This window comes from Diospyros lotus, chromosome 9 (genome assembly GCF_014633365.1).
Source record: "Diospyros lotus cultivar Yz01 chromosome 9, ASM1463336v1, whole genome shotgun sequence".
Taxonomy (NCBI): Eukaryota; Viridiplantae; Streptophyta; class Magnoliopsida; order Ericales; family Ebenaceae; genus Diospyros; species Diospyros lotus.
Window position 1 is genome coordinate 27,391,003 of NC_068346.1, and position 27,203 is coordinate 27,418,205.

General features: G+C 38.5%; 1 protein-coding gene across 1 annotated transcript in view; it reads left to right on the forward strand.

Moving 5' to 3' along the window:
* The first annotated feature begins 492 nt into the window (after positions 1–492).
* Positions 493–27,203, forward strand: part of LOC127809332 (uncharacterized) — a 79,475-nt gene continuing 52,764 nt past the window's right edge. Inside the window, exons 1-2 of the mRNA XM_052348097.1 lie at positions 493–583; positions 881–1,110. Coding sequence (XP_052204057.1) covers positions 909–1,110 — 202 coding nt within the window. The 5' untranslated portion in view covers positions 493–583; positions 881–908. The remainder of the gene's footprint in view (positions 584–880; positions 1,111–27,203) is intronic.

The following is a 27,203-nucleotide window of genomic DNA, read 5'->3' on the forward strand; positions in this document are numbered from 1 at the left end:
GTATATAATTATACTTGGATTTTTGCTCCTCGTGGAGAATACCCAGAACTGTATCACATCAAGGCTGCAGGAAATATCAACATATAAATAAGAGAAGGGGTGGGCGGGCAAGCGGAAAGCAAGATCATTAATTAAGAGGAAGATTCTACTCATTCCAAGACACGAGGAATAAAGCCATGGTAACTTCCGGAAGCAAAGCAAAAGCGAAAAAAGGAAAGAGCAGAACGAAGGACACGTGAGCCTGGTGTTAATACAGTTTCAATCTTCAAAATCACATAAAGAACCCATTAGAAACAAATAAATGGCACAATATTGATTGCATATAAAACTTTATATTTGACCAAACTCTATTAATTGCTTTAGTTCTTCTCGCCTACTTAACTTTTTTTATTAATGGTGGACATGGGGACATGAAGTAGAGTATATCTGGAAGTGTAACGAGGAATTGATCTGTTTGGCACATTTGTTTTGGCACATCTGTTTGATCTGTTCGCCTATTGCTCATTTGGCAAGCATTAATACAGATGACCATGATAACACTCCTCCTCAAGTTTACCAAATAAGCTCCAAGATCGCTGTGCAGGTAATCATATGATAATATTTAGAATTAACACTTGTGATTTTCAATAAATTTTCTTTCCACAAATGTTCAAGCGTTTGTTTACAGTACTTTTGGCTTCCAACAACTCGGTGGTATATATATATATATATATATATATATTATATTCATCAGATTAAATCCTTGTGAAGTTCAATTAAATCAATAATCTACAAACAGATGCTCAATTAAGTGGACGCAATTGTCCATGTAAATTTCCCAGTACAGAAAGATATGTCTCTCCCTTATTAATTGTGTCCCTGTGATTTTGATATTTCATAGGCTGGAAAGGAAAATAAATACAATTAGGATGGCATTGGGAAGTAGAAACGATGCAACGGATCGGTCTTCAAGTGAAGGATCGGAAGGAGAAAGGACTGATACTTCTGATGATTATTCGGATTGGGACAGCTATGAACCAGGAAACAACAATGCACAGCCAACAAGTACTCAGCCCCCCAGTGAGGAATCGGAAATAACTGTGTCTCTCAATGAAGAAGCAGAACAGGAAGGTAAAAAGAATCACCGCAAAACCCTTAAATGTTTTTGCTCCTATCAGATTATTTTGAATTTGTTCTTGTTAAAATGTACTGGATTGTCCTTTTTGAATTAGTTGTCTTATATTTACCAACTTTAGATAGGATGTACGTAGCTGTTCATTTGGCCAAAACATTTACAAGTACCAATACCATGTGGTTGCTCCATCCATGACAAAGTATCATGTTGAGTGAACCAATTGTTTGTCTTTCATATTTTTCTTTCCAAAATCTACATTCTCAAATCCCATATAATTAGATGGAGATGAGTTTCCAAATAATTCAAATTCAGACAAAAAAAACAAAGAATAAAAATTAAAAAAGAAACCAAATCTATGTAGAAATAGAAAACCCAAAGAGTTAGGTTATAAATAGGGTAGTCGTCATAAAGTTTTGTATAACTCAATAGGATGGCTAAGGTTCATTAGATGTAAACATTTATTCAGGTGGAGTAATGAGAGGAGGGAGAGTTTGCCCCATTTTTCTAATTTAAAAACTTGTAATTTAGTCTATTATTTCTCTTTTAGAATCAACAACTTAAATTCCTTAAGAGACGCGACAAAGCCTAATTCTTTTTGCTATTGTATTTCCAATTTATGTGTCACTTGTTCAATGTGATCTTAACATACAAATTCCATTTGTTTGGTTATCATAATTTTTCTCTCCTCTTGGACTATTACATTGCCCACTACTTAATTTGTTGAAATAAGATTGGGCTTTTCTATTGTCTAAGAAACCTTCTTAATTCTTTTACACAAATAATTGCAATCTAGCCATTCTTTTTTCATGACTTTCAAGTCAACCTCTTAGCTCATTAGTAAAGAGTGATCAGTTTACAAAACTTAAGTGTCACAACGTAAATTTTGTCTATTTTGTGTATTGCTTTTCATTTTACTCTTGCTTAGTCATTGTACTCCTAGTCGTGGGTGACTCCTATATTACTTTTAGTTTTAGTTTGGACAGATTAGTCTTGGGGGCTTTTTAGTTAAAGGAAATAGTCTCAGTTTTTCAAAATATACTCTATAGAAAATAAAATTTTAATTATAAAACTTATTTAAATACAAGAACTTTCTAAATAAGAATTTGAGATTTAGAAAACACTCTATCTTTAAAATTAAAATGAACTTTCACACATCTCCATTCCCTTATATAAAACAAGTTACATTGAAAAAATATCTTTTTGCATTCTAAGTTTTTAGATTGAAAATTAATTTTGTATACTTCTAACATTTTGAATGCAATTTTTAGTTTTTTTATAGATAACAAAAATTAAAGATTTTATAAAAAATAAGACTAAAAATAAATTGAAGTTATCAAATAACCTATTATGTGTTCTGTCATTTCAAATGAAGATAAAACCTAAACCTGAAAATTTGTAATTCAGAACAAAAAACTGGAAAAAAAAAAAAAAAAAAAAAACATAAGAGTTCCCATATTTTAGGGCAGGCACTTTTACATGCCATTAACAGTAAGTTAACGCTTGCAATTGTATTTTCTTTTTACTCTCCACTTGCTTCTTTTCACTTGTATCAATGTTAATGGTTATTCACAGTTGTTCTACTCATCTCCTAGAGAGTTTCATTGCCACCGTCATGATGGTGTCCAACTTCAAGGTTGACGCCAATTCTTGGAGCACTGCCATTCCTCTCACCCCTAATGTTTCTCTCATCGCACAAGTGAAGTGGCCGCATCCCACAATGCTACCACATCTTTTCCCATCTTACCCTTCTGATCTCTTCTCAATCATGCACTCACTTCTAGCATCTCAAACCTTCATCAAAGCCTGCTGATCAAAAACTTCTGACGTAGCGGAAGCCTTCTAATAACCCGTTGATTCGCTAACAAATATTAGATTATAGGACTCAATCAATAAATCATTGATTCTAAAGAATACCGAATAAATTGAAGAGAATTAAAAGAAAATTTCAACAAAAATTTTATTGAAAATTTATCAATCGATCAAAATCTCCTATAAACATAGAATTTATAGGCTATAATTTGGAAAACATCAAAAAACCCTAAATCTCAAACCTTACCAAAAAAAGCAAGATTGAGATTTTATTACAGAATTAAAAATCAGCATAAATAAGGAAAATCTCTCAAAACGGCATGCTAAAATTCACTCCCTAATGAAAGTTATTAGGAAATTAATTATTTTCTAAAATAGAAAAATTGCTAATTTCGAGGCCTAAACGAAGAAATTTGCCCGAAAAAGCATAGATCACATCAGCGAAGCTTATGACTCGAAATCATTAGCCCGATTTCCTTAAAGTTAGCCTTTAAAATAGCCCAAATCACACTTGTCATAAAATGCTAAGGCCATCTCATCCACATCAACTTCCAACCACTCGAAATCGTTAGCCCGATTTCCTTAAAGTTAGCCTTTAAAATCGCCCAAATCACACTTGTCATAAAATGTTAAGGCCATCTCATCCACATCAACTTCCAACCATGACTTCTGCAACTCTTGCACTCTGTTCTATTTCACTTCAAGAATAGAATCACCTTATCTATTGTCTAATGGGTAAAATCTTTTGTATAGAACCAATGCATCTTGATCAGGTTAAGATCGATCATCTCAAGGTCTTGGAATCTTAAAGGAAGTTCAATTCTTTCCAACCTCTCCAAAAATCGTTCTACTCTTCATTTGACAAGTGCCAAGGACACTAATACAATCCTCAACATAATGCCCTATAATATCACTAGAAAATTAACAATATTTGATGATGGCATTCAAATGTTAGCCCATACAATTTGGATTTCTCCCATAAATCATTCTAGATTTAGACTTGAGGGTTGCCCCTGAGGAAAATGCACCAACCGCAAACTCTTGGAAAGTTGCAGCCACATTTAGTATCCTACTAGTAGTGGATGAAGTACTCAATTTCAAGGTTGGTTGGTTTGATTGCCTCCATGCAAGATTTAGAGTGGACATAAACAAAGCCTTATATGCCTCGATAAAGGTTGATGACCTAAGTATAGCTCCACTATTCCTTTGAATCTATTATGAGTCTATGGGTGATATTTTTTATAGATAAAGTTTAACATACCATTTGGTGATGGAATGCTTTTAAAATATACCAAAAATCATGTATGCTCTAGATGCCACATACATCCATAATCCATGTTCACATTGGTTTAAATCCACTACCAGCCCTAACACCTATTGGCCTTTCATCCGCTAGTTCTTTTTCTAAAAAATCCATAGTCAAACATGCTAACATTCAAGGACCAAACTTACCTGCTCAAAAAAATAACCACAACCTTGATAAGTCCCCCTCTTTTAGTTCTGATGACACTATCCCATCATTGGATTAATAGCCTACATGAAATATAAATTAACCAAGTTAAAGGGTCCTAATATGTGTACCTTCAAATTCACAAAAGTACGATGACTATGAAATCCTTATATCATACTAGAGCCTTGATAAAACATCTAGAGATTAAACCCCTATTCCATTCTTACATTGAAGGTCACTATAAAATCAATTATGGAAACTCTAATAGTCATTAATCCTTAGTAGACCCATCTTATCATTCATATCCACAATTGTGTAACTCTTAGATAACCTTATTTGAACCCTTATTACAGTACCACCTACCTAATCTCACCCCAAACCATACCCTACCTAATCTCACAAGATGGTAAATATGAACGTTGATTTCAAAAATACAACAATTAAGTTTATAATGTGGGAAGATCAAGGATAGGTAGAGCTAGGTATGAAAATCGATGTGACTTGAAAGCCAAGAGAAAGTGGAAGGTTACTACTTGGGGAAGAGCTCACACCATTGTCTAGGGAAGAGTTCATAACCCTGCCTAGGGGAAAGATCAAGAAGCTTGAGTCTCTCTCGAAGTAGTTGTGGACTTGAATAAGCAACATGATGGTAAAGTGGGAGAGAGATGGATGACTACCTAGGGGAAAGCTCCACGATCTGGGAGAAAGCAGATACAAGGCCACCGTTAGAAGGAAAGCAAGATTCCTCCTACGCGAGCCCTTTGATGCTTAAGTCAAAAGCAGTCATGGTAATGATGTTGAATGAGTAGGTGATGGAAGTGTCCGAGATAAGAGGTAGTTACTCCTCTAAATAAATAAGTAGGTTAATACTGTGTTCTAGTGTAATTAGAAGAGAGCAGCTGAAAAGTCATAGAAAAGATCCCTCTAAATACAAGGTCGGGGGTATTTATTGTTAGAGTTATGCCCCACAAGCCAATTATATTTTATGTAATTGATTATATTTTTCCATTGGGATTCTTTATCTTCAATCAATTGTTATTGCAAGGCATTATGTTTTATTTGTCATTAATTGTGTCATCATTATTTATTGAGATCTATACTTGACAAAGTCTATAGATTAAAAAGGCTCATGGAATATGGTCGTGCATAGAGATGACGACCATGAAATATATTCCTTATAAGCTTGATCTTAAATGTTCCTAGTCATAGAGTTATTAGGAATGGACACTAATAACTCGGATAGGCTAACACATATGATGCATGCTCAATCAGGAGAATGTCTTGTTTCATGGACATTGGTGTGAGGACACTAGTACATATATATGGGTGCTTATTATAAGAATAAGTACACTAAACTGACCCGCTACAGAATTCCTAATGGTTATTATTTATGTCGAATTGGAATTCTTATGTTGCAATTGTGAAGATTGATCCTTAGACTTGAGACATCATAGTAGTCTTATATTTGACCGGTTACGCCTTGGTGCTTTTTTGGATTCTAATGGGGTCATTGACAAACTGTCACTGGGCGTGGCATCGGCCTTGTCACAATGAAGGCTTGTGAATGTTGAAATAGGATTCATCACTTATCCTCAAGATGAGAGGATGTCCTATGTATTTTGATAATTTCATGACTATGGAAATCCTTGGCCAAGGTGAGGTAACTATCAAAAAGTATTTTGATTTTACTTATCAAATCATAAATTTGGAATGGATACATAATTATTGAATGATTAGGGTTTCATCATAAAATCATGCCCTAAATTCAATCGAGTCATAGATCGATTAAAGGATTTTACTGCACGGTAATTGCAATTGAAAAGGTTCGCGTTTATTTCATCATTGGATAGATATTCATGGCATATTGCTAGACATTAACCATGATATGTAGGGTTTTAGAATTAATTTTATTAATTCTAAAACTATTAATTAAAGAGTTTAATTAATAAGCCCATGAGATGTGTTTAACTAGTCCAATAAGTTGGGCCCTTATATATCCCAATAGGATTGGCCCCTACATCTAGTCTAATGGTGGACCTAAGGGGTCAAACGCTTAGATCGAGCTCATTCCACAATTAAAAAGGGAGAGAGCCGGCCTAATGTGATTAGGGGTCGGGCTTAAAATGTTTAGGATTTTTTATGGCATGATTAAGGTTCTTGAACTCTATTTATATTCCGCTTAAGAAGCTGAAAACAGTGTAGAAAAATTTCAGTTTTCTCTCAACACATCTAAGGTTGGTAGCACGATAAAGGACGTTGTGGAAGGTTCAATTGTGTGGACTAACTTGGAGGAGATCGCGCTTGTGTCTCTGTAGATCGAAATCGGACGATGTCGAAGGCTACACGATCGCGGTTTCAAACAATGGTATCAGGGCTTTCGGGTTATCTTGAACCTTGAATGGTTTCATTATCTACATTTTTTATTCAATAATTGTTTTCTAGTAGTAACGAATCTATCTCATTTTTGAATTTGCCATTATTTGATGGATCACTTATGAAGTAACGAATCTATCTCATTTTTTAATCCGCCATTATTTGATGGACTGTTTATGTTTTGGATCAATATGCTATGATGGTAGATAATAAGTTCAGTAATCGATTTTTAATGAGATATGAAACTGATGCATAGAAATTGTTTTGATTATGCCATTATTTTATTGTGACATTTATACTTAGAATTAGTTTGTTTTTGAGGGTTAAGATAAGATATGTAATTGGTATGCAATAAGATTGAAACCGATACATATGATGGGGGTCGATTTATAAGAACAATATGTTTGAATAACAATGTTTTGATATGATCAATTCGAGTTTATTATCTGTTTGAACAGCAACGATTGATATGATCAACTTGAAAACTAGTGACTGTTCGAACAACAACATCCTTATATGATCTAAATAGAACAGCTTTCTATGTGCTAGGTTTTTGATACGATCTAAGTCGAACACCAATCGTTTTGATATGATCAAAGACGAACAACATTCTGTCGAATAACATTATGTCTGCAAGGTTTATGATATGATCTAAACCGAGCAACAATCATTCTGTCGGGGGCGCTACCCCTGAACCCCCATATCGTACGGTACATAATATGTTTGCGCAATATAATTGCAAAGGATGTAATCTGTTTGTATACATGTCTTTTTATGTTGTATTCAAATATTATGAACATTGCATGAGATGGTCTTATGATTTCTAAGATACATGCTAATAACATGTTAGTATCATTATGTATGAGATGTATGCTTATGATAAATTAATTTATGAAATGTGTTATATGCATGTCTTGTGATTTAAATTAAAAATTAAAAACCCCTCACTTGAAATTGTTTCAAGTATAAAATATTAAGTTGTAAGCGGGGAAATCAAAAGAGTTTATTTCACCGTGGCCTTCCATCATTGGCATATAATATGAGGAGTTAACATGTTTAAAATGCATTGCCAATAATATTTGGGGCATACTAAATATGAAAATCTATATTATATGTTATGCATTTTAATGTTCATTAGGTGATATGTAGAAATACTATTGTCAGTATTATTTAGGGGTATCTTTATTTGTCACACTTGTGGTTAATAATGGTTTGACTTAACATGTTTTGCATAAGAGTGTTAATAATATTTGAGTTTATGTAAATATGAGACAAAATAATTTGAGGGTTGAGTTTATGTAAATATGAGGCAAAATAATTTGAGGGTTACATGAGATGTAATTTGTAAGAGTTACCTACCTTTTAAAATTACTATAAGAGCTACGATATTATTCGGGTTTATGGTAAATTTAATTGGGTCTCAAACCCACTAGAAAACCTATGTAATTAAGCTTTCCGAATCTTATCTTGAGGGTGCTAAGATTTGACTAAAATAGTGGGACTATCACTTATGACAAAAGTCCTTAATCATATGTGAATAAAATTGATTGAATGTTTATATGTATGATCATGTTTATTTTGCAGATTTTGTGAAATAAAAAATGGCCAAGAATCCAATTGTAGGTTTGATAGACACTAACAAATTAATTTGTCCTAATTATCTGGATTGGCTGAGAAATCTCAAAATTATTTTGGATTCTGAGAAAATAACATATGTGCTAGATAAGTCACCACCTGAAAAAGTTTTAGAGGCATCCACCCCAGAAGAACTGACCACTTGGCAGAAGTGGAAAGATGATGATCTATAGGCTCGTTGCTATATGATGGCATCGATGTCTAATAAGCTGCAAAAGTAGCACGAGAACATGGAGCATGCAGCAGAGATCCATTTGCACCTACAAGAGTTGTATGGTGCACAAACTAGACAAGTGAGATATTAGATCTCAAACGAGCTTTTCAGGGCCCGTATGACGGATGGTGAATCAGTCAATAATCATGTATTGAAAATGATAAACCTGATAGAAAAGCTTGAGTCTTTGGATGTTGTTATGGATAATGAGCTATACATAGATCTTATCCTACAATCTCTTCCTGATTTATTTGATAATTTTGTCATGAATTTCAACATGTATAAGCTTAAGACTACTCTTCCTAAGCTTCTTAACATGTTGAAACTGTTGAGATGATAATGAAGAAGGAGAGACCTGTCATGCTTATTGGTTCCTCCCATTCCTCAAAACCAAAGAAAAGTTGGTCTAAGCAAGGATAAGAGAAAAGTTCTCAGAAAGGCAAGGTGAAGCCTAAAGGTGGAGTCAAGAAGTCAAAGCCAAGTCCAACAAAGAAAGGAAATTGCTTCCATTATGAAAATCTTGGGCATTGGAAAAGGAATTGCAAGACTTATCTTGTAGAACTAAAGCATAAACGTTCTGATTCAGGTATATACTTTGTTGAAATTAACCTTTTAGTTAATGATGCTTCTTGGGTATTAGATACCGGATGTGGTAGTCATATTTGCAATGATTTGCAGTTGATGACAAGTAGGAGACTAAATAAAGATGAAGCATCTCTACGACTTAGGAATGGAGCAAGGGTTACTACAATAGGGACAGTTTATTTAGTTTTAGAATCTGGAATAAAGTTAGTTTTGAATGATTATTTTTATGTGCCAGACATTATCTAAGAACATTATTTTTATTCCTGTTTTGGACAAGGAAGGTTTTAACTTTACAATTTTTAATGGAATTTATTCTATTTTCAAAAATGATCTTTTATATGGTATTGGTGCATTATCAAATAATTTGTACACTTTTCAAACTAATGATTCCATGATATGTCTACAATAAAGTAACAAAAGAAAGGTTGATGATCAAAATTATGCTTATATGTGGCATCTAAAGTTAGGTCATATATCCAAAGACAAGATAAATGAGTTGGTTAAAAATGAGTTATTGAATTTATTTGACTTACAATCACTTCCAACTTGTGAATCATGTCTTAAAGGAAAGATGACAAAATCTCCATTTGTTGGACAAGTGGAACTTGCATCTAATCTATTGCATTTGATCCATTCAGATGTCAGTGGACCGCTAAATGTTAGTGCAAGAGGTGGTTTTTCATACTTCATTATCTTCACCGATGATTTCTCACGGTATGGCTATGTGTACCTTATGAAGCACAAGTTAGAAGCCTATTAAAAGTTCAAAGAATTAAGGAATGAAGTAGAAAAACAAACAGGAAAAAGTATTAAGGTCATTCGATTTGATCGAGGATGAGAATACTTGAGTACAACATTCATTAATCATCTTAAAGAGAATGTGATTCTCTCCTAATGGACTCCACCATGAACGCCACAACTCAATGGTGTTTTTGAACGAAGAAATTGAACCTTATTAGATATGGTTAGATCCATGATGAGTTTTGCTGATCTTCCTTTATCCTTTTGGGGCTATGCTCTTGAGATAGCTGCCCATTTGCTGAATAGAGTACCCTCTAAATCAGTGCCCAAGACACCATATGAGATGTGGTTTGGTAAGACGCACAACTACAAATATTTAAGAATATGAGGGTGTCCTTCCTATGTCAAGAAAATAGTGGGAGATAAGTTGGATAGTAGATTCATCAAATGTAAGTTTATGGGATATCCAAAAGAATCAATTGGATATTATTTCTATCATCCCCTTAAACAAAAGGTGTTTGTTTCAAGGAATGCCACTTTTCTAGAAAAGGAATTCCTATTGGATGGGAATAATGGCAATATGATAGATTTTGAAGAAATTCAAGAATCACAAACTACTATCCCACAGCAAGTGGAAGCAAAAAATATCTTTGAACCTCAAAGTACACTATCTCCATGTAGATCCCAAAGGATCTCAAGACCTCCTGATAGGTATGGTTTTTTAGTTTAGGGTAATGAGGATAACCTTCTATTGGATGAAGATCCAAGAACCTACAAGGAGGCGATATCTGATATCGACTCGAGGAAATGGAAAGAAGCTATGAAATCCGAAATGGATTCCATGTACTCTAACAAAGTGTGGACTTTAGTGGATCCTCCTAAAGATATTGTACCTATTGGCTATAAATGGATCTTCAAGCGAAAGCTTGGAGTTGATGGAAAGATAGATACTTATAAAGCTTATTTGGTGGTGAAGGGTTGCACTCAAACTTAAGGTATTGATTTTGAGGAAACCTTCTCACCAGTAGCGACGCTTAAGTCCATTCGGATCTTACTTGCCATAGCTACATATTATGACTATGAGATATGACAAATGGATGTCAAAATGTTCTTCCTTAATGGTGACATTAAGGAGGATATTTATATGGAATAGCCAGAGGGATTCATATCCAATGGAAATGAGAAGAAAGTCTACAAGCTTTAAAGGTTTATTTATGGACTAAAACAAGCTTCCTGGAGTTGGAACTTACGTTTCGATGAGACAATCAAATTGTTTGATTTCATCAGGAACTTGGATGAATCATGTGTGTACAAGAAGGTCAGTGGGAGTGTAGTCACTTTTCTGGTGCTATATGTTGATGACATACTACTCATTGGGAATGATGTAGGTATGTTGCAAGCAACAAAAGCCTGGTTATGTACTAATTTCTCCATGAAAGATTTGGGCGAGACATCTTATATTTTGGGGATTAAGATCTATAGAGATAGATCAAAAAGGATGCTTGGTTTGTCCCAATCAATGTATATAGATAAAATGTTAAAGAGGTTTAACATAGAAGGATCTAAAAGAGGATTTCTTCCAATGCACCATGAGATTTCTCTCTCCAAATCAATGTATCCAAAGACTCTAGAGGAGAGGAAAAGAATGGCATTTATTCCCTATGCTTCTGCCATAGGTAGCATAATGTATGCTATGCTATGTACAAGACTTGATGTTGCACATGCTGTGACACCCGTAATTTATTTACATGCTTAATTATAATAATATTTATATGAACTTCGAGGTTTAGCGTAGAAAAATTTGAGAAACAAGACTTTTATAAACTTAAGTAAAGCTTCAAAACATAATAAAATTCAAGCAGGTTTAGTGTATGTATAAAGTTTGACATGAAAAACATGGTTTCAACAGAAGATAGAAGGACTTCGCGAATATACTTGGTAGCAATAACATCCATATAGAGAAATTCGGAGCTTAAAACTAAATCCAAACCTTCTTTAAATCAAATAAAATTCCAAGACATGCTTTATGGCATACATATAGAAAATATCAGAGTTCAATCCAGAAAGCTTTAATTCAAAAGGAAACTAAAACTTAAATTCTTGAAAATTCTTTTTAAACGAGCCACCACGCTCCACGTCCACATCTCGATCTCCTCAATCATGATCACCTGGGGGGGAAAACATAAGGGGGTGAGATTATGCAAATCTCAATAAGTACAAGAGAACTATCAAACGTATTTAAACATGACATGAACTTGCAACATGAACATATAACATAAGGGGACACAATAGGTTTTACCAACTTGCAGGGGTAAGAACCTCCGTGCATAGCGCTACTAAACCTCGGTCCCGTAACTTGATTGAGAACATGAAACTTGCTTGAAACTTAACATGAGGGACCACATAAACATGATTCATGAGCGTGCTTAAACATCGTAGATAGTTTATAGTGTACTCACCTTAACTTAGTTGGAAAGGATCCAAATTTTTTGGCGAGGCTGTTTTGCTATTTCTACACCAAATTTGCTCATTCTTTCTTCAAAATTTTTCCCTCACTCTCTATCACAAAATCCTCTCTTCTGATTCTCTCAACCTTGCCCAAATTCTTATAAAACTTGTGAACTACGTTAAGGCTTATTTATAGACATTTTCGACCAATCATGTTTTGCCACATGTTCTATCATCATGAGGCCTTATTATTTACCTTTCATGTGTGGCCAATAAATGCTTGCCACATGTCCTTAAGATAAGGTTTGGAGACTTTTGTAAACTTGGAGGCTAAGTAAGCTTTTTCCCAGTCAATATGAGCCATCATGTGATCTTATCTTATCTTGCTAATGACCAATGGAAGCTTGCCATGTGTCCTTGATATTTTGAGCCTCACATGCTTAATTACATTTTTAACACTTCCATAATTACTTCTCACATGGTTTAATTCATTTTTCTACATTTCCCATCATTACTCCCACATGGTTAATTGATTTTCTACATTCCCATTATTACACCTTTTACTAGTTAGCTATATTTGGTTACTTTAACTACTTAGTTTGAGATATTTTGATGAGATATTTTAAGGTTTCAAGAACTACACTTTAACCCAAACTTTTCGGATAATTTGCACTTAGGCCCTTGCAAGTTGGTCCCAGGCTATTTTTAATTGCACTTTTTGGTCCCTGAAAAATGGATAAATTACACTCAGCACCCCAAAATTTTAGGTAAATTACACTTTTACCCGAACTACCATATTTACGATTTTACCCCTGGCTCAAAAACTAAATTTTTATCTCAAGACTTTCATAATCCTTTAAAATATCCTATTTCTTCAAGTATTTGAATATAAAAATCTCAGGTATTACATCATAAAAAAATATCGGGTATTACACATGCTCTGAGTGTCACGAGCAAATATTAGTCTAACCCAGATGAGGATTATTGGAAAGTTGTGAAAGGGGTTCTTAAGTACTTAAGAAGGACAAAGGACACTTTCATGGTTTATGGAGGAGGTGAACTAATACTAGAATGCTTTACGGATTCTAGTTTTCAATCTGATGTAGAGACACAAAATCTGTGTTTGGTTATATATTCACCCTTAATGGTAGAGTAGTTTATTGGAAGAGTTCCAAACAAGAAACAACTACAGATTTTACCACTGAGGCTGAATATATTGCAGCATCAGGTGCTACAAAGGAAGCAGTTTGGATGGGAAATTGTATCTCAGCATTGGGAGTGGTTCCAACTATTGTTGATCCAGTTCTAGTATATTGTGATAACAATGGTGCAATTGCTCAAGAAAAGGAATTGAGGTCCCATCAAAGATCCGAACACATATTGCGGAGATACTATTTAATCTGTGAGATAATTAATCGAGGTGATATCGAAATGGAGAAGGTTGCATCAATAGAGAATGTAGCAGATCCTCTCACAAAGCCATTGTCACAACAAGTGTTTGAACATCATCTTGAAAAGATGGGCTTAAAATACATGAAAAATTGGCTTTAGGGAAAGTGGGAGATTGTTAGAGTTATACCCCACAAGCCAATTATATTTTATGTAATTGATCATATTTTTCCATTGGGATTCTTTATCTTCAATCAATTGTTATTGCAAGGCATTATGTTTTATTTGTCATTGATGTCTGTCATCATTATTTATTGCGATCTATATTTAACAAAGTCCATATGTCAAATAGGCTCATGGAATATGGTCGTGCATAGAGATGATGATCATGAAACATATTCCTTATAAGCCTTGATCTTAAATGTTCCTAGTCATAGAGTTATTAGGAATGTACACTAATAACTCAGATAAGCTAGCACATATGATGCATGCTCAATCAGGAGAATGTCTTATTTCATGGACATTAGTGTGAGGACACTAGTGCATATATGTGGGTTCTTATTATAAGAATAAGTATACTAAACTGACCCGTTACAGAATTCCTAATGGTTATTGTTTATGTCGAATTGGAATTCTTATGTTGCAATTGTGTAGATTGATCCTTAGACTTGAGACATCATAGTAGTCTTATATTTGACCGATTACGCCTTGGTGCTTTTTTGGATTCTAATGGAGTCATTGACAAACTGTCACTGGGCGTGGCCTTGTCACATATGAAGGCTTGTGAATATCGAAATAAGATTCATCACTTATCATCAAGATGAGAGGATGTCCTACGTATTCCGATGATTTCATGGCTATGGAAATCCTTGGCCAAGATGAGGTAGAAATCAAAAGGTGTTTTGATTTTACCTATCAAGTCATAAATCAAGAATGGATACATAGTTATTGAATGATTAGGGTTTCATCATAAAATCATGTCCTAAATTCAATTAGGATATAAATCGATGAAATGATTTTATTGCATGGTAATTGTAATTGAAAATGTAACACCTTGCCTTACATCGGCACGTCACTATAAGGCAATTCCCGGGAATATTTTTTTTTTTCAAGTCCATCACACACGGTGTATCAAGAACAATCTTCACATACAAAGAACATGCACGACATATACAATGGTAGCATCCACGATGATTTCAAGAACAATCTTTACATGTAGATAAAATCCCGAGAACCCCAGTCTTGCCCGTTTAACTAACAAGATCAATAATCTTAAACTAAACGAGACATAATATAATGCAACGGATTAAATAACATCAAAATATCATGGCCTACCACGAGTTTCATACAAAGTATTCCAACACCAAAATACGTATTACAAGACCTACTGAATGATAACAACATTAACATACAACCATTCGTACATACACCAAAGTAAATACTAACGCTTCAAAATGATACAACGACAATCATACTAAACACCATTGGCCTTCAACTGGCCATGTCCTCTCCCTCACAGCAGTCCTTGGCTGGAACGTTGAATGTTCTAGGGGCATAACCTAGGTTAGATGATAAAACATCTAAGTGATTACATGAATCAGTTTACTGAATGCATGAAAACATACGAGCATGACATATACAGACAATGACAACATGTAACATGTCTAACTTGAGAAATCTCTCTAGCATACTCAACCTCCCGTGAAAAATTCATTCCACACACCTTTGGGGTTGACCTTACCGCGACATACTTAATCCCCGAATGCCCTACAGTGTCACCCGATCATTGGGATTAACCTTACCCTATTCTCAAGAAAACCCCATCCCGTTCCTTATGGACATAACAACGACACGAAAATCAATATCCCGATGATATAAAAAAATCACACGCCATGCATCGACTCTTTTATTAGTTAAAAATAGTTGATGCAATATACCATATGTTTAATATGCATATGATGCCACAAGTACATAAGTAAACGCCTACGCATAGCATCCCAAATTCTAGAGGGTATAACTGCTCACTTGAACTAGTTCAATCACATGTAACCTAAGCTCGGGAGGGTAAAATCGCTCACCTAAACCCACTAAATGCACACCAACACACTTCCAAGCAAGGGTAAGACTGGAATCAAACCACTCACCTTAATTTAGAAAAGCCGATTTTCTCCTTGAAAAGCATGCCACACCTTGGAAATCGTGCAATCCTTATCTCAAACAATCAAGTTGTCTCCTGCTTAACATTTATGGCTATAGAAATCAATATTCCTATTTTTCCTCAATTTTCTCTATTTTTCTCTATTTTTAAACACTTCTTACCTTTGAAAATTCATAAAAAATACCTAACATAAAATTTCACCAAATATTTTTCCATGAAAATTCCTAAAATAATTTTAGCAAAATTACAAAATTAATTTCAGAAGAAAACCTCACCTCATGTGCCCTCACACGCCACCCCAAGCCTTGGCGAGTAAAGCCCACGCACAGTCAGTTCTGGTGGTCTTCTTTGGCTATGGTGGGTTTCCAATGACCTTTGTTTGGCCAAAACAACCACATGGCCTTGAAAAGCTTGATGAGGCGACCTCAACGGAACCCTCAAACGGTCGAAAATGTCGTCGAAAAACACCTTAAATGGCGGTTCTAGGTGAGAGCACTGAAACTCGATGATTTCTATGCCAAACGACCCCAAACTCTCCAGAATTTCTCCCCACAACCCAGAGAAAAAAAGCCCTCTAACCTCTTTGCTCGATTCTTGCCAAAATGTGAGTAATTTTGGTCATTTTTGTCTTTGACACCCTCGGCCATCAACCCCCTTTTATACTTGTTGTTGCCAAAATACAACAATCTATTTTTAATTACGGACAGACGCAAGAGTCTTGGGAGTCATGCCTTCACTGATGAGAATCTTGAAGAGCAATTGGATCTGGTAGAGGTCTAGATCTGGTAATCTAATAGAGATGATGGTTTGACAAGGCTGATGATCTGGTGGCCTAAAATGATCTGGTGACCCAAAATGACCCAGTAACCTAAGGGTGACGAGTGGCCCAAGATGACCGAGTGACCTGAGGGGGACGAGTGGCCTTGGTGACCGAGTGACCAGAGGGCGACGAGTGGCCTTAGTAACCGAGTGACCTGAGGGCGACGAGTGACCTAGGTGACCGAGTGACCTGAGGGTGGTGAGTGGCTTAGGTGACTGAGTGACCTGAGGGTGACGAGTGGCCTAGGTGACCGAGTGACCTGAGGGCGACGAGTGGCCTTGGTGACCGAGTGACCTGAGGGCGATGAGTGGCCTTGGTGACCGAGTGACCTGAGGGCGACGAGTGGCCTAGGTGACCGAGTGACCTGAGGGCGACGAGTGGCCTAGGTGACTGAGTGACCTGAGGGCGACGAGTGGCCTAGGTGACCGAGTGACCTGAGGGTGACGAGTGGCCAAGGTTACCGAGTGACCTGACGGTGACGAGTGGCCTTGCTGACCGATTGACCTGAGGGTGACGAGTGGCCTACAAAATGAGAGCATCGCTAGGACGTGGGTGGGGGTCCCCACGCAAACCCTCCGATGCTTAAGTTAGATCTCAAGAGAAAATGAGAAAATTATACTTCAATTACTGAAAATTGCATACCTTGTTATGATTTCGTGGCCTATTTCGATGATTTCGCAGCCCATCCGAGAGGGAAAAGATGAGAGATTGGCCCAAGCCCACTCAACCATGACCGAGTAGGGGGTCACTCGGTCATGACCAAGTGGGGGGGGGGGAATCGGTCATGATCGACTGAGGGGCCACCCGATCATGCCTTCTTTTGCCCTTTTCCTTGGCTCGGTTTTGAGTGGTTCCCATATCTCAACTTCAATCCCAATTTACACCTTGATTCATCTTGAATATCTCAAAACTCAAAACATGAAAGTTGTAGATAATTCTCTTAGATTTCCACAGGACTTTTAATCAGATCAATTGAAGATCGTATGAGAAAGTTATGGACACAAAACTAAGGTAGTGTCGTACCCACTTGGCATAACCGAGTGGGTCATGAAAAGTAAGGGAAATTTGGTCTTCCCATGACCGAGTGAGGGGCCGCTCGGTCATAACTGAGTGGGGGACCACTCGGTCATGACCGAGTGGGTGTTAGTGTAGGTGCTCTAGACCCAATCAGATTGGGCATGTTGTACACTGACAATTGTAATCATGTTATTATTTGAATAAGGAGTTATTCAAATTCACAAGAAGTCATTCTATTAGTTTCTTGTTATTATTGTAATAACCGAATGAAACTAGATAGAAGTCCATATGATGTATACTGTGAATAATCTATAAAGATGTGAGATGATGCATCACAGTTTATAGACATCATTAAACGTCCCAAGTTGTAGCAATGTCAAGAATGGACATTGACAATTGCGGTAAGACTTGTATGTGCTATGTTTTTGCTATGTGATAGCAATGGGGGTCTCACACCCATAGGCATGGGGATGCCTAGACAAGTACATAGGTGACCAATGTTGGAGAACGTGTCACTGGACATGACTCGCCATGAGAATCCATTTTGGTTAAATGTTAATGGAATTCTCATACGAGATGGGTGTAACTAATCCTTGGACCTGAGGTTGTCACGGTCATCTTATAAGAAGACCGGTATGCTTTGACATCGTTTCGATGGGCCTAGACAAAGGCTGCACGTGGGCGATCGTTGGGTATATCATGAGGCTTATGGAGATGGGTGCATAGCCAAGATGGGACTCGTCTATCTCTTGATAGAGGATGATGTATCTAAGGCGCATTCGGTGGATATTCACTTTAAATCCATGGCCATGGTGAAAGAGATCAATAAGGAGTTATTGATTCACTTTCTATTAAGTGAAGATATCCGAAAGACCGAAGAAAACTCATGTGATCATTATCAAGCAACACATCGCCATACTTGAGATCACATAAGATGCATTGACGAGAGGATCGTATTACACGGTAACCATGCTCGTGAAAGGTTATTTGCGGATTATGAATCCTTCTGAATAATTGGGTAGGCATGACGCCTTGCTAGAGGCCAATCTTGTCTTATGTGTTCGTACCGACACATTGCCAACATATTCGGAAGCTTAATGAGTCATACGCAATAGGCACGGTCCCTGGCTTAAACCAGGAGAGTGGACGTATGGTTAAGTGGGACACTTCGGCAAGAAGTTGTGCCGTCGTAGGTTCTCACGGAAAAAGAACAGATAGACGTAATGACGTCGATATGACGAGGAGTCGTCGTAATGGAAAGAGTTTCCTAAAAATGGCATTTGATTAAATTAGGAAGGAGTTTCTAATTTAATGATTTTCTATTTGTTGGAGTGACAAATAGGAAATAAAATATTTTTGGGCTTAAGTTAATATTTGGACTAAATTAGATTTGGGCCAAATATTAAATTAAATATTATATTTGGACTAAATTGGATTTGGGCCAAATATTAAAATAAATATTATATTTGGACTAAATTAGATTTGGGCCAAATATTAAATATTATATTTGGACCAAATTAGATTTGGGCCAAATATTAAATAAAATATATTTGGGCTTGAATTAGATTTGGGCCATAATATTTTATTTAACCTATAAAAGGATTGAGCCATTTAATTATATTTCTAGTTGGACTAGAATAAGCCCACTTATGATTCTAATTAAATTAGAATTAATGGGTTAGCCCAATCCATTAGGGTTTTAGAAACCCTAGAATATTTCATTATAAATATCCTTTTATAGGTTGCCCATTATTGAGGTGATTTTTGGTGTCGTTTTTCAAGAGTTGAAAAACGCATTGCCGTTCACTCTTTCCCGTTTCTTTTGGCATCAATTTGAAACGTGGGTGTTCTTTTACCGTCCATACACAAGCCGCGCAAAGGAGAAGGAGCTAGCACTCCTATTCCGCTCTCCTTGCCAACGGACGCGTGCCGCGTATCACGAGTTAGAGGCCGGACGCTTGGACGGCTCGAATCCGCGAACGACTCGATAATCTAAAGGTTAGATTTATTTATTTGTTTGTGAATGATTTGATTTCGACGTTGATCCAATCGCCGGGATCGGGGTAAGGTTCAAATTTTTTGAACTACGCTGCTTGCCCCGTAGCGATCTTGCTTTACTTTCAGTGGGGGCCTACTCGTTCATGCCTTCTTTTTGGTTTTTGTCTTGGTTCGGGGCCACCTTCCTTCAATACTTGACTCTGAGCCTTAACAATGTAGGTGCATCAATTTCATGACCAATTTACACCCTGATTTAGCTCGAATCTCTCAAAACTCAAAACATGAAAGTTGTAGATAATTATCTTATCTTTCCATAGGACTTTGAATCACCTAATCGGAGCACATATGAGAAAGTTAGGTCCAAAAAACCCAAATAGTGTCATACCCACTCGGCATAATCGAGTGGGCCCTCCCCACTTGGTCTCGGCTCGACCTCTTGCTCCTTTGGCTTATTTCCTTGACCTCCTACAACCCGTTTAGCCTTTGGGCTTCATGTCCATGTCTCATAACTTTTTTAGGTCTTGTAATACTCCAAGTTTGCAGGGCATATCAATTGCTCCCTACTCTTTTAGCTGGAAGGCTCGGGTGAAAGAGTATCTTGTCCTATAAACTTTTGAACATTACTTCTCTTTTAGCTATTTAATCTTCTACACATCCTCTCGATCTTGTTTGCACACCGTGCTTTTAAATTTCTGGGCTCTAGTGATTTTCAATTCCTTTGCAGAAGTATGAGGTAGATATACTAGTAAGTTCACTTTCCATAGACGTCTAACTGTGCACCGAACAATGAGTTTGATTCTGCTCCCAGTTGTGGTGTTGTGCATTGGATAGTAAATTTGCACTTTCTTTTCCCTTGTTGTCGGGCGGTGAGCAAGACAATGGGTTTGAGTTTACTTTTCCCTCGTTGTCGGGCTGTGAGCAGGGCAATAGGCTTGAATGTACTTTTACCTCCTTGCCGGGCCGTGAGTGGGGCAATGGGTTTGAATGTACTTTTACCTCGTTGCCGGGCTATAAGTGGGACAACGGGCTTTAATGTACTTTTACCTCATTGGCGGGCTGTGAGCGGGGCAATGGGTTTGAATGTACTTTTACCTCGTTGCCGGGCTATAAGCGGGACAACGGGCTTGAGTTTATTTTTCCCTCGTTGCTGGGCCGTCAGCTGGGCAACGGGCTTGAGTTTGTTTTTCCCTCATTGCTGGGCCGTGAGCGGGGTAATGGGTTTGAATGTATGTTTACCTCGTTGCCGGGCAATAAGCGGGATAACGGGCTTGAATGTACTTTTACCTCGTTGCCGGGTTATAAACGGGACAACGGGCTTGAATGTACTTTTACCTCATTACTGGGCTGTGAGCGGGATAATGGGCTTAAATGTACTTTTATCTCATTGCCGGGCCATGAGTGGGGTAATGGGTTTGAATGTACTTTTACCTCGTTGCCGGGCTATAAGCGGGACAACAGGCTTGAATGTATTTTTACCTCATTTTCGGGCTATGAATGGGGCAATGGGTTTGAATGTACTCTTACCTCGTTGTTGGGCTATAAGCGAGACAATGAGCTTGAGTTTATTTTTCCCTTGTTGTTGGGCCGTGAGCGGGGTAACAGGCTTGAGTTTGTTTTTCCCTCGTTGTCGGGCCGTAAGCGGGGTAACGGGCTTGAGTTTGTTTTTCCCTTGTTATCGGGCCGTGAGCGGGGCAACGGGCTTGAGTTTATTTTTCCCTCGTTGCCGGGCCAGTGAGCGGGGCAACGAGCTTGAGTTTATTTTTCCTGTAAGCAGAACATAGCAAACAAACTTTCACAAAGCAATGTGTAATGAAAACGCTTACATTTTTTGAAATAAGTGAGTACATCCACTGTTTCATTTTGGGTCTTATTGTTGCCTCTGAGCACGAAATGTTTAGTTTCTCGTTCTTTAACATAGGCTCTCTTCAATGTGTCTGAATTTTGCTCCCAGTTTTCTCTTTGATGGCATTAATGGTGGATGACTGCCTTTTTCTAAGGACATGTCCTTTCGTGGCTTGTCTTGATGGAATAGGAGGAGTCCCCTGCCATAGTTTCATCGCCTGAGATGACATGTATGGGCTTATGAACTGGTTCATTGTCTAGAGGTGGATTCTCTCCGTAATCCCTTCCTCTCTCTTGACATCTTTGATTTGATCTCCCCCGCTCTTCCTGTCTATCTTCTCCTCTTCGAGGCTCACTATCTTTGACATGTATGTACCTTTGAAGATGTCCTTCATGAACTAGCATCTCAATCTGATCTCTTAACTCCCAGCACTGGTCAGTACAATGACCACAGGTTCTGTGATATCTACAATATTCTTCTCTATTCTTCCCCATGGGATGGTCAACCTTTTTCGGGAGTCTAATGAGACTTGACCCTTTGATGGCTGCAAGTATGGTTGACCAAGGTTGGAGAAGTTTGGTGTAATGGTGGAACTGGGGCTGAGGTATATCTGATCCCCTAACCCGCCTGGAGTCCTCTTCAACATCGCTTTCCTTCCTTTTTCGCTCTCTACCCTCATTCCCACCTACAGCTCTCATAACTTCCGTATGGAGCACGTATTTATTTGCTCTAGTAAATAAATCTGCTAGGGAAGTTGGTGGGTCCAAAGATAATGATTCTTGTAGGGGAGTTAGTCTTGTTCCGTGTAACATAGCAGACACTGCCATTGCAATTGGTAAATCATGAACTTCGAGGTGGCATTCTGAAATCTATCCACATACTGACATAGAGTTTCTTTGTTCCCCTGTCGAATACTGAGCAAGTATGTGGCGTCCTTTTTTCTTCAACTATTAATCATAAATGCCTTAACAAATTCCGTTATGAGCTTACCGAATGAAGAGATAAAGGCCTCAGGTAAACTGTTGAACCATGTCCGGGCATGCCCTGATAGAGTTAAGGAAAAGCTCGGCACATTATGTCATCGTCCCATCCGTGCAATACCATCAACGACTCATAGCTTTGAATGTGATTGTAGGGATTATCCTTACCGGAATAGGGGGTGATTTGAGGCATCTTGAATTTTCTAGGCAATGGCTTATCCAATAAATCTGTAGTAAATGAACATTTTCTACGTTGTTGCTCCTCCGTGGCTGGGATCAATTTCTTTCATTCAAGTACTTCTTCAACTACCCTTTTCATGTCATCTCGTATACTTACTGCTGTTGGTTATCATGTCTTGTTGGCGTGTCGGCTCCAGTTTCATGGTATCTCCGTCTTTGGGCGCTTCTAGCCTTGTTTTCCTTTCGTGGGCTCTCATTTCTTCGGGGCATGGTGTGAGGATTCTTCCTTGGTGGTGGTGATCTATCCTCCCGATGAGGAGTGGATCGGGAATGAGAATCGAGAGTGGCATCCTGATAAGAATCAGCTCCCACCTCGGGCTGAGGCTCAGGTGGTGGCATAAACTTTTTCAAGGTATCAGGCAACGTCCATCTAGGCATCATACCTTGGAGTATACCAGCCATGTCTCAAAGTTCCTTCATGCCCTCAACGTGTTGCTGTCTTAGTGCTTCATACTCTTCCCACGGGACCATACACGGTGGCTATCGTGAAGTCCCAGCTGGATCAGTAGGAAGTGGCCCTAAGCCGATGTTAAGTGGAGGTGGGACTGATTGGTTCCCCATCTGCTGGCTGGGTGAAACGGAGCAATCACGTCCTTGTGGTTGAGCATTATGAGGGGGAGGAGGTGCTCCTTGTGGGTGAGAATTGGGAATAGTGGGAGGTGCTCCCTGTTGCTGAGAGTTTCGTGGTGGTAAGCGTGTTTTTACGCCTTGAGAGGGAGTTCGTCGGTGTCTGCGGGTGTTTTCCATTCTTAACTTGACTTTTTGTCTTGCGTTTCCCACAGACGATGCCAATTGTTGTTGCCAAAATACAACAATCTATTTTTAATTGCGGACATAAGCAAGAGTCTTGGGAGTCGTGCCTTCACTGATGAGAATCTTGACGAGTAATTGGATCAGGTAGAGGTCCAGATCTGGTAATCTAATAGAGATGATGGTCTGACAAGGTTGATGATCTGGTGGCCCAAAATAATCGAGTGACCTAAGGGTGACGAGTGGCCCAAGATGACCGAGTGACCTGAGGGGGACGAGTGGCCTTGGTGACCGAGTGACCTGAGGGCGACGAGTGGCCTAGGTGACCGAGTGACCTAAGGGCGATGAGTGGCCTTGGTGTTGGAGTGACCTGAGGGCGACGAGTGGCCTTGGTGACCGAGTAACCTAAGGGCGATGAGTGACCTAGGTGACTGAGTGACCTGAGGGCGACGAGTGGCCTTGGTGACCGAGTGACCTGAGGGCAACGAGTGGCCTAGGTGACCGAGTGACCTGAGGGCGACGAGTGGCTTAGGTGACCGAGTGACCTGAGGGCGACGAGTGGCCTAGGTGACCGAGTGACCTGAGGGTGACGAGTGGCCAAGGTGACCAAGTGACCTGAGGGCGACGAGTGGCCTTGCTGACCGAGTGACCTGAGGGTGACGAGTGGCCTACAAAATGAGAGCACCGTTAGGATGCGGGTGGGGGTCCCCGCCCAAACCCTCCGATGCTTAAGTTAGATCTCGAGAGAAAATGAGAAAATTATAATTCAATTACTGAAAATTGCATACCTTGTGATTAAGGCATGGTCTCATATATATAGCGGAGGAGAGAGAGAAGACGTGCGAGAATCAGGGCGAGCATCTAGCGGCCCATCTGAGAGGGAAAAGAGGAGAGATTGGCCCAAGTCCACTCATGACCGAGTGGGGGGTCACTCGGTCATGACCGAGCGGGGGGCGGCAACTCGGTCATGACCGACTGGGGGGCCACCCGATCATGCCTTATTTTGCCCTTTTCCTTGGCTCGGTTTTGAGTGGTTCCCATATCTCAACTTGAATCCCAATTTACACCTTGATTCATCTCGAATCTCTCAAAACTCAAAACATGAAAGTTGTAGATAATTATCTTATATTTCCACAGGACTTTTAATTAGCTCAATCGGAGCTTTTATGAGAAAGTTATGGCCGAAAAACTAAGGCAGTATCGTACCCACTCGGCATAACCGAGTGGGTCATGAAAAGTAAGGGAAATTTGGTCTCCCCATGACCGAGTGAGGGGCCGCTCGATCGTAACCGAGTGGGGGGCCACTCATTCATGCCTTCTTTTTGGCTTTCGTCTTGTTTCGGGTCCATCTTCTTTCAATACTTGACTCTGAGCCTTAATAGTGCAGGTGCATCAACTTCATGACCAATTTACACCTTGATTCAGCTCGAATCTCTCAAAACTCAAAACATGAAAGTTGTAGATAATTATCTTATCTTTCCATAGGACTTTGAATAACCTCAATCAGAGCATAGCTGAGAAAGTTATGTCTGAAAAACCCAAATAGTGTCGTACCCACTCGGCATAATCGAGTGGGCCCTCCCCACTTAGTCTCGGCTCGACCTCTTTCTCCTTCGGCTTATTTCCTTGATCTCCTACAACCCGTTGGGCCTTTGGGTTTCATGTCCATGTCTCACAACTTTTTTAGGTCTTGTAATACTCCAAGTTTGCAGGGCATATCAATACTCATTCTCGAGATGAACTCCCACCAAATCGCACTTGTTCTTATGCCTTAAGCCCAAAATCTACCTTCCAAACCAATCTTCTAGCCCTAAATCATGACATATGGCCTTCGAATATCTCAGCCAAATTGGCAGTCACCTCCGCCATTAAAACTGGTCAAATCTCAGCTTCTTCTGGCCAATAGCAAGGCCTACTTGCTTCATTATCACCTGGAGGCTATCCCCGAGCCTTCAGGTGAGCTTCCTGATGCCTCCAGGCAGCTGGTCGATGACCATGTACGACCGGTCGGTTTCACATGTATGAATTTTTCTTTTTTTGCACTTTAACCCCCAAATGTTTTCTAATTGCATTTCCACCCCTTCCTTGATAGCCCTGAACTTTTTGTTAATTCCTCAACTGCCCTCAAGTTCTAAGTTATTCATTTCCCTTAAAAATTTCTTGAAAATTCATCGATTTGACCTCCATTGGGCCTTTTACATAATCTACACTTTTGCCCGGATACTCCTAATTGCGTGTTTTTGACCTCAAACCTTCGCAAATCTCTTGGTTTTGTCGAATATCACTTATTTGGGCAATTTTACCTTCATTAACTTGCTTTGACATAGACCCTCACATTTTGTTTATATTTTGAATATTACACGTAGTCTTGAAACTTTGCTAAATTCCCTTTTGACCCCATAACTTTCAAAAATACTGTTGATATTAAATACTGGGTATTACAAAAAAGGACCGTATTTATTTCATCATTGGCTAGGTATTCATAGCATGTTACTAAACATTAACCATGATATGCAGAGTTTTAGAATTATTTTGATTAATTCTAAAATTATTAATTAAAGAGTTTAATTAATAAGCCTATGAGATGTGTTTAATTAGTCCAATAAGTTGGGCCCTAATATAGCCCAATAGGATTGACCCCAACATCTAGTCTAATGGTGGACCTAAGGGGTCAGACACTTAGATCGAGCTCATTCCACAATTTAAAAAGGAGAGAGCTGGCCCAATGTGATTAGGGGGTCGGGCCTAAAATGTTTAGGCTTTTCTATGGCATGATTAGAGTAGTTGAACTCTATTTATATGTCACTTAAGAAGCTGAAAAAGGTGTAGAAAAATTTTGGTTTTCTCTCAACATGTCTAGGGTTGCTAGCACGACCAAGGACGTTATTGAAGGTTCGATCATGTGGATTGACTTTGAGGAGATCGCGCTTGCGTCTTTGAGAATCAAAATCGGACGGCATCAAAGACTATATGATCGCGGTTTCAAACATTTATACCTTATAAATATCGATAATGGGACACATGTACAAGGGATGCATCCAGTTATCCCGAGTTAAGCACAGATTAAGCTTAAAAGAAACACCATAGAGGAGTATAAGCCTAATGAGTCATCTGGGGGAAGGAACGTCCTTGAGGTTAACTGCCAATGTGTGGGGCAATGATAAGTTATTACTACGTGAGAGTTATTTGGGATAAGATCTCCCTTGTTTTCTCATGGGACAATGACTCATTGTTGTATCCTATCCTCAGAGGGATGTGTTATTCTCCTGGAGGAAGTGTTGTTTTCTTAGGAAAAGAAGTTATCTCAGAAAAGCTGGGAGAAGGACATCCTCCTAGTAAAGGATGTTCTCCTAGACAATTGGACACCACTATTTTTGTTTACAAACTACAAAAATTACATTTATTTCTTTAGGATCAGCTACAATAAAGTCCTTTATCGAACCTGAGGGTCTGAGATGTTAGTGGTGAGGTATGATGACCCGCTCCCACCTACAGGCGCCACTAGTGAATAATCAACTAAATTACTCACTCGCCAAGCTAATAACTAAAGAGACAGACTATGTTTCAATAAGAAATGCCTTAGGTGGGAACTAGGCTTCGCCTTTCTCTTCGCTCCACTCGAGAAATCGGTCCTGAAAT